The following is a 12842-nucleotide window of genomic DNA, read 5'->3' on the forward strand; positions in this document are numbered from 1 at the left end:
CTACTGCCAGAAATGCCTCATTAATATATTTGAAACAAGTTAAAAAAGGTGCTTGTTTTCAAAACCGCCATCAAAGCCATGTGAAGAGCTTCCTATAGACTCAAAACACGTCAGAATACATTTTCGTCTTCTGGAAGAGCAACTCCTGGGTGACCAACCTCTGTTAAGGACACCAGGTGGGACTTTAAAGGCCAATATTTCTGCTTGTCTGATTACGTGGAATGCTGACGCTCTATTCAATATGGGATCATTCTGCCGTGTTTTTACAATAACACCCTTAGATACCAGACAATAATGTCCTCTACAGCTGCCGTTTCTTCATTTTTATAGGTAGGGAGGGGCACATTGGAGGATAATTGACCTTACAATGGGAGAACTCACTCAAAGAGAAAAGAAACTTTACACCTTGGACGCTATTGAAAAGGTCCAACAACAGAAGACTTATAAGTCACACATTCTTCTAGTAGTAAAAGACAGAACTCATTTCACTCCTGTGTAGTTTCAGCAGCTGTTTAAACATACATGACAAACCGGCTAGTGCTTAAAAATAATGGCTACAGATGCACATGAAAATCTATGTGTTCCAGAAACCATCTGTCCAGATTGGATATGGTATAGTATATGCTTTAAAATGAGATACTGTGTAAAGCTGTATGCTTGATTGCATCACATATTACAGATCAAATTCTTCTATCTCATTTAACTGAAAAAAGCACAACAAATTAGTCTGATCCAAGGAGACACTTCAAAAAGGTAAACCCATCTCTCCTACTTTATAAGCTGTGTTTTTTTCTGGGTCATACAGTATACAAGACCAAGCGAAGCTTATATAGCTTTGAAATTCTTGTTTTGCAAAATTAAATTGTTTTTCTCTTCTTTATTTTTATACCACTCTTATTACATATTGTACTTTTAAAGGAACAGTACACGTAAAAAAAACACTTAAAATTTTCCTTTACTTGGCTCATATTCTGTCAGATACTTTAAGATGGTCTATGATGTCAGTGAAACATACGTCATTTGAGTGCCAAAGTCTTAAAGGCTAGTATACACACATTCATTCTCATACAAAAATAAGAACTCTTACCTTGGTATACAAGTGCAAATCCTTGAGCCTGATTGATTTGATCAGAGAAAAAATATAAGATGATAAAATCTGATGAGATGTTGAAACTCTGTGATGGGTGGTTCCTACCATCAAATCGTACCAAAACCTGCTTTGTATAGCCATCCAAAAGTTCTACCATATCCCGTGAGTCTTTGATGACAAAGAAGGTAAATTTGAAATGGATTAAAGTGGCTCCTGGAACTTGGATTGTCCAATAACATGCTTTTCCTGATCCATAGGAGTCTGGAAAATCTGGGGAGTAGATAACAGCAGCCTCCTTGGTGTAATTCCCACCACATGCCCCAATAAGTGCTGTAAAGAGAACAAAGGGCATACATTATACAGTTCTGTACTAAGATGGGAGAAGCCTATAGCTTATTAAAGAACTGTTTATATAGGGTATTCCCACCTTGAACATTTATGGCCTCTTCCTAGGATAGAACTAAGGCCGCCTGCAGATGGCCGCGAGAATTCTCGCAGAGGGACCCGACCCGAGCATCTGCAGAGAGCAGCATGACACTCACCTTCTCCCGCGGCCCCGGCTCTTTCATGTGCCGGCTGCCGGGCAGCCAGCACATGCGCAGAGCAGGACGGACGGACGGACGGTGAGTGACGTTTCTGTGCGGGGCTCGGAGCATGCCGCGATTTGTTTGCCGCACGAGATTTCACGCAGCCAAATCATGGCCGTCTGCTTAGGATTGTGTTTGTTAACGCAATCCTATGACAGCTTCCAGGGGCGGAAATTCCGGGGGAAATCCCGCCGCGGAATTTCCACCCGTCTGCAGGCGGTCATAGATGTCTGTTAGATGCAGATCCCATCTCAGAAACAGTTGGAGACAGTGGGACCCACATTTATCAAACACTTTTAGCATATCCCGTAGATATGCCATATATGTTCACGGTTGTAAAATCCTTTAAATTGAAGATTACAATTATTTTCGATTTATGACTCTCTACACTAATTTCTTGTACATATTTAGAGAACCACAGTCTATGGAATCATTCATTGACTTTAAGGGTCCTAATATCTGCCTGTACCCAAAACTCATTTATAAATTGGTTTACACTTGGTTTACTAAAATGATTACAATATAATATATCATCCATTTGTTTCCAGATGTGATTTAGAATGGATGCCCATATAGACTTTGCATTACACAATTGTATTGTACAAAATAATTGGGCTCACTAACTTTTGGTTCAACCCACAAAGTAACGAGGCAAATATAGTGATGCTATCCAAGACTGTAGGTGCCAATGCTGTTCTTGTGGGTTTTTAAGGGTAGAGGGGTGTAGTTGTGGATAGCCCAAACACCCTTCCTGTAGGACTCTTCTTTCCCAAATTGTAAACACATTAACAAAAATAGAGGGATAGGTTTTAATAGGGTAATTCTACCATTTGCTTCTTAGAAAGGGGTGAGTTCCCTGTTCCAAGGGCATAAACCAGCACCAACAGGGGCCCTCATTTTGACTTTTAATATAGAGTCCATTTGCTTTATTTATGTCACTGACATTGTTTAATGGACACGACACTAGATTCATTTCTAATTAAATCTACAAAAAAGTGCTTTATTAAGTGCTCTTTAAACCCATGGGAATCAGTTCAGAATGCTCACAATACCGTAAATGTCTGGACTCACATTGCCCTTTTTTATTTAGTAAATATTTATACAACCGTTTAATAAAATCCTTGATGTTGAAATGTATAGAAGAATCTTTATTTAAAAACCGCATAACTCAAATAGTTGAATCCATGTTTTTAATACTTAGACACACATCTAAAACATTGTGTTGAGTGTGCCAAAGATTATAGGAGCAAATGCAAAAATCTTATTGTATCCAGACAAAATAAAAAAAAATGCCAAGAATGCAAAACTTGAAGAAATTAACATTTGTCTTTGAAGATAAAATTGTTTTTTTCTTCCTATCTGAAAGCCACAATGAAATGGAAGCGTACCAAATGATATTTTAAAATATAGGTTATTTGCAACAAAGGACATAAAATAACACTATATATGGTACCTTTTAGTCTTTTTTATAGGGTAATCAATTTTACAATCCATTTTTGTTAAAGACTGAATCAAAAATAAGCTAATAACAGGCTGCTGGACCATCAATCAGCCATAATCGTCTTTTATTGTTCTGCACTGCCACCAGAGATGAAATGAAGCACGATATGGTGCACACTGAAATCAATGGCTGTCTGTGTAGTACACAAAATGTCCTAAGTCCTTCAGAAACAGAGACACTCATGTTGCCACTTTGGCTAATTTATTAAGGTTCTGAATTAGGCCCTCTATTTACTTAAAAATCCCTAATAACATACTTGAATGTGGGCATTCTAAACCAGACAACCCCTTTTAACCCTTAATGACTATTTTTATGGTGGCTGTCACGTACGCAGGGCGAGGGCGAGGAAGGAAAGGCTCTTAGGTTGTGGAGTGACTGGTACCCAACTTTCCAGACTCCTGAAAAGCGACCATGAGCCACAGCCACAACTCTACAGCAACCCACCTGGCCCTGCACTTATTAACAATTTGTCCCTCACTGGACAAGAGGAGAGAGGGGAAGGGACGATACCTATCGATCCCACCTCTGGTCCTCAAACACTCTGCAGTATTGCAAGCTGGCAGTCGTTAGAATACAGGCTGGTTTGTATCTAGCGTCCCCACACTTCGGCACGCATGCGAAGCGGAAGCTCAAATCACCCACCTGATCCGTTCTAACGCACTCCAGAGCTCTACAATATGCATACAAAACGCTGCCACCACCAATTTGGTTACGGTAAATTGGAACCCGATTTATGACTTATGAATACAATCTTCGGAGAATATGGTTTCGTGTTAACACGGACGAGGCTCACTAATTAATTTAACGTTTAATTCTCAAAGAAAAGAGCAGTGCTTATTTACAGAAAAAATACGAAAATGATGTTACAAGATAAATGGCAAGAGACTTACATATGATATCACAGACAGTAAAATAAGAGGGATTAAAAGAAGAGTGTTACCATTCTTTGGCGTGGAGTCGCACCAGAACTGCGGACCAGACCTCACATATAGTGACCTCCAAGGGGCTGACCCGGAGCACACATTGTGTGCGACTTTTAAACTCTCACGGTGGTAACTCCCCTTTAGTTCCTTCCAGCCCCCTTTGGGGCTGGCTTATCTTGGGACACATAATTCCCTGAAATACATATTTCCTTCATAACTCCATGTGGGTGTGACCCACCATGAAAATATGACAACGATGTTTCCTGTTGTGATTTTACGTGTGTTTTGAGCCCATGCATGAGTAGTTTTGGACGCATCTGATCCGAGATACGCAATTCTCGGTTCCTGAGCGTCGTGCAAATGTAGGGGTCCCTGCATCTTATTTGTGGGGGTGCGACGTTCCATAAAATATCCACGTCATCGGGCTGCGACGTACAGATCTTTCATAATTCCTAAATTACATTTTCCTTTGTCTTACGGGCACGTTCTTTTGTTAACTTTGCCTCCAAAAGTTATCAGGTCAGTTACGACCATTTGGACCAGTAAGGGAGGGAAAGAGCTACTAAGGTGTGAAGCCTATTTCCTCTCCTTATTTCCTAACAAACATTTGCTGGCTCTGGCTCCAGAGGGGCTGTAGGACATCAAAGACCCCCTGGGGGAGAAGTGTAACAGCCTTTCCTGAAGTCTACTTCAAAGGTAGCTCAGCACTCAGCTTTCCTATATGCGGAAAGACCATTAACTCTTCTCTCTACAAACTATACAAAATGACTGACAGACTACAATTTTCACATCACAATGCATATCTATCAATCTCTTATCTTTATCTGTCACTCTGGTATCTATCTACCCTTCTAATCTCTATCTAGTAAGGGGGAAGGATGTCAGCTCAGCTTTTCTAGTGTCCTGAACGTCAGCTGATTGATACTGGACAGCTGGGGGGACACTTTATTCATCTCTTTTTACTACACCTCCCCTTTTTAGAGTGGGTGTAGTAGGTTGATCCCACAGATCGCCTACGAAACCCACCTCTACTCCGCTCTGCTGGGACAGAGCAGCCTTTAGGGATGAAAAGGAACACTCCCAATTGGTGGTCCAGCTGACCACCTGTAGCTGATGCTCTTTTGTCTCAGGTATCTGCCAATACCATTGGCTCAGATCCATGATAGTTATGTATTGGGCCTTGGCCAGCCAGTCCAACAGCTCAGCGAGGCGGGGCATCGCATAAGCTTCAGACACAGTGATGACGTTCAACTTGTAGTCCAGACAGAACCGGGTTGTCCGGTCCTCCTTTGGCTCCCGGACTACAGAAGAGGCCCATGCACTCTGGGGCTTCTGGAAGATGTCCAGGTGCAACATCTCCTCATCGTCCCACTTCATATCTGCCTGCACCTCTGGGGAGACTTGGTAGGCAGACTGCCTACCCAGGGGACGGCTTCCAGTGTTCACCTGGTGAACTGTCAACTGGGCCATCCCTGGTTTCCCAGTGAAAGCAGACATGAAGGGGAGTAGGCCTTCCTGCAGCTGGGACCGCTGGCCCCCAGAAAGCTGCAGGCTGTGATCTGTGTCCCTGATGGATCCGTCCACCAGCGGGGTGGCTAGCAGATCCACATGGATATTACCTTCATCGGGCACAGAGAGAGGTTCCCTCGTGAGGTCCCTCAACACCCCCAAGCTGGCATCAGAATGCCCAGTGGCCTGGAACTCCTGGCTGGGAGCAGCCAGGGTCGATGTCAAGTACAGGACCCCACTGGGGTCAGACAGTATGTCAGCTGGATTCTGGGGGAATGCCACCTCTTTCAATCCAACTGGGCATACTTCTGGGTCAGCGTTGTTTACTGGTCGGCTTTCACCTGCCGCATCACACCATGCGATGGTACGTGCAGGCTCTGACCGAGCACAATTCACATTGCTGTTATTTCTTGGACCACTGTCCATACTTATTACCAGAGATATGGGGGAATCCTCTGTGACATCACACATAGTTGTGACATCACTGAGGACCACAGTGTCACAGGACACCTCAACATTATTAGGCTGCGTCAGTTCAGTGAGCTCAAGAGTGGTGCACATCGCGTCGTCGCTGCCACTGCTACACCATTCAAGAGCATCACCAACCTCCGCAGGAACACACATGACATCAACATTTTTATTCATAGCAACAATGACTTCATAGTTGTGCATTTCATCAGATCTTAGCAAAACATTGGAAGGCAGGTCATCAGATACCTCCACCTCCCGCAAATCCCTCCCTGCACCCATATCGGGATCCACCCGGATCATAGGCAGGGTAGGGTGGGTGTCCCCAATTTCCATCACAGTCACAGTCCTTTCAGGAATCATGTCCGTGGGGGACACCAGTTCAGTGAGCATGATGGTCATCTCTGCATCAGTATCATGCAGCTCCACAGTCACAGTCTTTCCTACAGCGATGATTTGCAGGTTGCCAGTGTCCTTTCTACTACCCCCACCTGCCCGGATAATACCTGCGGCAGGCTCAGGAGGCTTGGAGAAGGGGGCTGTCTTCACGTCAGGGCAAGTGGCGCTGACGTGGCCCACTTTGTTGCAGGAAAAACATTGGCGTGTCTCCCTATGAGACTTGGAGGGTGGAGAGGGAGCAGACCCCCCTGACGATCTAGGCAAAAGGGGTAAGGGTTGGTCAGAGTCACTGTTCTGCTTACCCTCTCTCCAGCTGGTTTCAGATACCTGCAGATCCGGTCTCTGGTCAGCGACGTAGCTATCCGCAGCTTTGGGGTCACAGTCCAGAACACACTGGCGGATGTCCTCCGTACCAGTCTCCAGGAACTGCTCCTTCAGCATGATATCTCCCAGGTCCACAGACTGGGTGATGGGTTGGCCCTTGGTCCACTTCCGGATCAGGGCTGCTTTGATGACCTCGTAGTCACCATTCTGTTCTTGGGGCACTTCCATAAGCACCTCCAGGGCCTTGCCCGTAAGCCCTGGGGTCAAGTACCTGGCCCATTGCTCGGTGGGCAGCTGGTACTGGTGGCAGACCCATTCAAAGTCCCTCAGGAAAATGTCCAGGTCTCCGTCTTCCTCTAGAACAGGAAAGAAATCTCGTTGGGGTTGCACGTTCCTCGTGCCGTTGGACTCACGTGACCGTGCTCTTAAAATCTGTGCGTCAAGTTCTGCCATCCGCAGCCTGTGCTTACGCTCAGCTTGGCGTTCACGCTCTGTGGCTTCTCGCTCTGCCTGGCGTTCATGCTCTGCGATTTCTCGCTGTGCCTGGCGTTCTGCGGCTTCTCGCTGTGCCTGGCGTTCTGCGGCTTCTCGCTGTGCCTGGCGTTCATGCTCTGCGATTTCTTGCAGCTTGCGAACAAATTGCATGTACCGCTTAGGGTTCTTTGCACTCAGCTGTTGTAGAGCCTCTCGGATAGGCAAGTCAAAGTCCTCTTCTCCGATGGAGTAATCCATCTCTGTATCGGGGTTCGCTGTGGTTTGGTGCGAGAAATCGTCTTCTCCCAGTACCTCGGTCACCGGCCCCTTTAGCTTAGCGGCCTCGCTTCTAGTTGCCATCTCCGCAGTTGCTTTGCCAAACAAAAGATAGAATAGAAAACAAGAAGAAAGGGAAGGGGACTGTCTGGGGATATCGTAAGTCTCTTACACAAAAAGCACTGAGTGAAACCTCGTAAGAAGGGCACCAATCTTCGCAAAGACTGGGTGCTTCTTTTCGTACAAGAACTAACTGCTTAATCCTGGCATGAACGTGTTAACGTTATCCCACCGCTGCCACCAATTTGTCACGTACGCAGGGCGAGGGCGAGGAAGGAAAGGCTCTTAGGTTGTGGAGTGACTGGTACCCAACTTTCCAGACTCCTGAAAAGCGACCATGAGCCACAGCCACAACTCTACAGCAACCCACCTGGCCCTGCACTTATTAACAATTTGTCCCTCACTGGACAAGAGGAGAGAGGGGAAGGGACGATACCTATCGATCCCACCTCTGGTCCTCAAACACTCTGCAGTATTGCAAGCTGGCAGTCGTTAGAATACAGGCTGGTTTGTATCTAGCGTCCCCACACTTCGGCACGCATGCGAAGCGGAAGCTCAAATCACCCACCTGATCCGTTCTAACGCACTCCAGAGCTCTACAATATGCATACAAAACGCTGCCACCACCAATTTGGTTACGGTAAATTGGAACCCGATTTATGACTTATGAATACAATCTTCGGAGAATATGGTTTCGTGTTAACACGGACGAGGCTCACTAATTAATTTAACGTTTAATTCTCAAAGAAAAGAGCAGTGCTTATTTACAGAAAAAATACGAAAATGATGTTACAAGATAAATGGCAAGAGACTTACATATGATATCACAGACAGTAAAATAAGAGGGATTAAAAGAAGAGTGTTACCATTCTTTGGCGTGGAGTCGCGCCAGAACTGCGGACCAGACCTCACATATAGTGACCTCCAAGGGGCTGACCCGGAGCACACATTGTGTGCGACTTTTAAACTCTCACGGTGGTAACTCCCCTTTAGTTCCTTCCAGCCCCCTTTGGGGCTGGCTTATCTTGGGACACATAATTCCCTGAAATACATATTTCCTTCATAACTCCATGTGGGTGTGACCCACCATGAAAATATGACAACGATGTTTCCTGTTGTGATTTTACGTGTGTTTTGAGCCCATGCATGAGTAGTTTTGGACGCATCTGATCCGAGATACGCAATTCTCGGTTCCTGAGCGTCGTGCAAATGTAGGGGTCCCTGCATCTTATTTGTGGGGGTGCGACGTTCCATAAAATATCCACGTCATCGGGCTGCGACGTACAGATCTTTCATAATTCCTAAATTACATTTTCCTTTGTCTTACGGGCACGTTCTTTTGTTAACTTTGCCTCCAAAAGTTATCAGGTCAGTTACGACCATTTGGACCAGTAAGGGAGGGAAAGAGCTACTAAGGTGTGAAGCCTATTTCCTCTCCTTATTTCCTAACAAACATTTGCTGGCTCTGGCTCCAGAGGGGCTGTAGGACATCAAAGACCCCCTGGGGGAGAAGTGTAACAGCCTTTCCTGAAGTCTACTTCAAAGGTAGCTCAGCACTCAGCTTTCCTATATGCGGAAAGACCATTAACTCTTCTCTCTACAAACTATACAAAATGACTGACAGACTACAATTTTCACATCACAATGCATATCTATCAATCTCTTATCTTTATCTGTCACTCTGGTATCTATCTACCCTTCTAATCTCTATCTAGTAAGGGGGAAGGATGTCAGCTCAGCTTTTCTAGTGTCCTGAACGTCAGCTGATTGATACTGGACAGCTGGGGGGACACTTTATTCATCTCTTTTTACTACAGTGGCCATTTAAGGAACTTTTTCAGTGCTGGCTTTTTATGGCAGTGCTTCAGAAGAAGATTACAGCGCTCTACAGGCTATACAATAAAGTTGGTCTCCAATCACTTGAAGCCCTTGGATGCAGGGGCGTAACTATAGAGGATGCAGGGGATGCGGTTGCACCCGGGCCCAGGAGCCTTAGGGGGCCCATAAGGCCTCTCTTCTCCATATAGGTAGCTCAGTACTATGAATAAAGCATTATAGTTGGGGGCCCTGTTACAGGTTTTGCATTGGTCCCGGAAGCTTCAAGTTACGCCTCTGCTTGAATGCAATAGTTAATAGAGACCACAGCATCTAAGGGGTTACACAGAGAAAGCTCCCTTACTCTGTCAGCCCATCAGCTTCCTGTGATGCAATCACGAGACCATTGATGTTTTAATATGGAAGCTGGAGCCCTAACAAAGATATCCAGGTCTTCCTTAAGCAATTAGGTCATGCCAGAAGTATGTACTAATAGTTTGCTTATCAGTGTAACACTGAGTGTTATTAAAGGGGTCTTTGAACTCCATTTTTTTCCTTTTCCCTGTATGACCTCATCCAGCATTGCAAATCCCCTGGCAGCTTTAATTTACGCTCTTTGTAAAAAAAATAAATACATAAAACCAAGCACCTATAAGTTGTCATATTGCTGCAAAACTCGGCATGCACTTACATCTTAGGTAGATATACAAATGATTAGTGTTGGTGTGATTAGATGAACAGTCTTGCCACCTGAGGCCCTAAAAGTGGTTCAACCCTTGGCCTATAAATAGGCTCTCAAAGGCCTTTATTGCTGGACCTTTGTTTTTTGCTTATGTAGAGCTTGTTGATGATTAGACATCTCAATGATGCAATCCATGAGATTTCACCCAGTTAAGACAGTTTGAGAGGGGGTGCTAATTGGAATTCGAGAAGCTGGAATTATTCCACCTTGAAAACCTACACATTTGATACCATCACAAATGATATGTTTAGAAATGTAGTGCAGGGACTTGCAAGATAACAAGGATCCTTGTCTGGGGCTTGCGAGCTTATGTATTTTGACCAAAATATTAACTAATATCTCATATTTCTCTGCATTTATTGTTGTTTTTTGCAGTAAGCCGTCTGGCTTTAGATGCTGGGGGAGTCCAGGATGTTGGTCCAGTGTGGCTCACTTTGAGGTGCAAGGCAACCTCCCAGGGTGAATCGTATGTGGCATCATTAATAGGTTGTATACCTAGATGGTGCATTACATGTTTTTATCCTGAGATGTGAGCCTACTTTTTCAAGTAAGCAAGAAAATACTTCACACATAAACCTTGTTCCCAAGTTTTCATATATTCTTCACAAGATTAACCACTATGACTGAGTGGTGAAGGTTGTGCGAGTATTCCTGCATTCAAATATTGAAGAGAATGGACGATAGCAGCAAGGTGAGACGCTTTTTCTTCATTTAAATGTGTATTACATGCATCAGTGGGACTTAGCACCCTTTGTATGCCTTATCTATGCGCAAGCATAATACTAAGCAGCCACTTTCCCCCCAATATATGGTAGGTGTGTGAGTGCGTTGTTCATCACTATCTTGTACGTGTGTAATGCTCCTCCATATAGTAATCATTTTTCCTTTACAGTGATATACTGTCACAAGTGTAACAACCCATAAAATAAGGGTTAACTTTATTTGGGGTGTTTACTGTGTAGTAAAAATAACATGTCTGCACCTAAAAAGAAATGCTAAAAATTAATCAATGACCTATATGTGCCCCAAAATAGTACTAAAAAAGTCAACATATTCTGCAAAATAACAAGCTTCATAAGGCAATATTAATGGAGAAGAAAAAAGTTAAACCTCTTTGAATGCAGCGACATAAAAAAAAATCTTTATTTCCAAAAAACATATTTGGCTTTATGCTTAAGATATTAAGATATTTGGTAAACTATTGCACCTGATAAAATGTCCTACACATCTTCATTCAGTTTGATTTGCACATGCTTAACTTCAAACATTCAGTACTAACTTCATTATGTTTTCTTAGTATGAGTATGTTGTTGACACTTTCTTCTTAACATTGGGACAAATGCCTTTGCCCTGTTTATTGTGAAGCAGAAACAATCTGCTACAAGAGGAATGCCAAGTCAGGGGAAAATTATATTTGGCAAAATTACCAAAATCACTGAGTGAGGAAAATGATTGAAATCCAGTGTACGCCACCCCGCCCACCACTACTAAACACCAGACAACAATCTTCTGTTCTGGTCCCATGCCCTGGTCTACAAGGCTGTGAACCAAGGTCTAAATTCAGAGCCACATACTTGACTTCCCGCAAATCTAAGGCGTGTGTGACCACAGCTGTGTCCTTCTCCTGAAATGTTCTTTCTCAATCTGACCTCTAAGTACACAATGGTCTGCCCACTCTCGCTAACAAGACTGCAACACATTGTTCTCACAGGCAGGCCATTCAGTGGCTGGAAGCAAGAAGCAGTAAATGTTTACTAGAAATGAGGGTATATCTGTACCACCATCTGATGTGGTTTTTAGACACTAAGACAGTTCCAAAGGATTTATGACTAATCCATTTTACATCCAGACTCTTTTCAATTGTCCAGGGGAAAGGTTACACACAATATTTAAAGAGGGAGAATAAGTTTCTTGAGTAAAAGTCAAAGAAAAAAAATTGGTGTTAATTAGATCTACGATCTTACACAAAAGCTTGAAGAAAGATCGAGAATACATTCTGTATCACATGTACAAGAAATAATCTGTAGACTATCTAATCTCATATCTATCTAATCTAAAATCTCTCTCTCATATCGCTCATATCCATCTCTATCTCATATCTCTATCTCATATATATCTCTCTATCTCATAGCTATCTCATATCTCTCATATCCATCTCTATCTCATATATCTCTCTATTTCATATCTATCTATCTCATATTTCTCGCTCTCATATCTATCTCATATCTCTCATATCCATCTCTCTATCTCTCATATATCTTTCTCATATATCTCTATCTTATATATCACTCTCTATCTCATATCTATCTCTCTATCTTCTTATGTATATATGAGTGTATATACCTATGGACATTAGTGTACAAAGTCTCAAACTCATTTAACGTCTCATGTATACTTGCACGCACGGATTCTGAATCCTGCCGCGGAATCCCTGCGTGCCCGCGGACATGGAGAGGAAAAGACAGTTTCTTACCCCCAGAACATGCGCCATGCCTTTTTGTTCTTTGCTAAATCTACTGCTTTCCTGCAGATCTGCGGCACATCCGCAGTGACAGCTGCGGGTGTATCACGGATCAGACGGTTTCCATTGACTTCAATGGAAGACGTCCCTGCGGTATCCACAGGAGGATGCAGCGTGCTGCGATTTCTTCCCGCGCATGCGATCTACACGCCG

At 43.7% G+C, this 12842-nt stretch overlaps 1 protein-coding gene across 2 annotated transcripts in view; it reads right to left on the minus strand.

The window, feature by feature from the left end:
• KREMEN1 (kringle containing transmembrane protein 1) overlaps positions 1 to 12842 on the minus strand; it is a 158635-nt gene that overhangs the window by 10992 nt on the left and 134801 nt on the right. The window contains exons 1-2 of one of the 2 annotated variants that reach the window (XR_010792824.1): positions 4119 to 9420; positions 1335 to 1420 (exon numbers count right to left, since the gene is read on the minus strand). Coding sequence is in view for 1 of the 2 variants with exons in the window: in XM_066603192.1 (XP_066459289.1) it covers positions 1088 to 1420 (333 nt within the window). In the remaining variant the exon portion in view is untranslated. Of the gene's footprint in view, positions 1 to 1087; positions 1421 to 4118; positions 9421 to 12842 lie in introns of those variants that run through there. The other variant, XM_066603192.1, reaches the window with a different exon arrangement.

This window comes from Eleutherodactylus coqui, chromosome 5 (genome assembly GCF_035609145.1).
Source record: "Eleutherodactylus coqui strain aEleCoq1 chromosome 5, aEleCoq1.hap1, whole genome shotgun sequence".
Taxonomy (NCBI): Eukaryota; Metazoa; Chordata; class Amphibia; order Anura; family Eleutherodactylidae; genus Eleutherodactylus; species Eleutherodactylus coqui.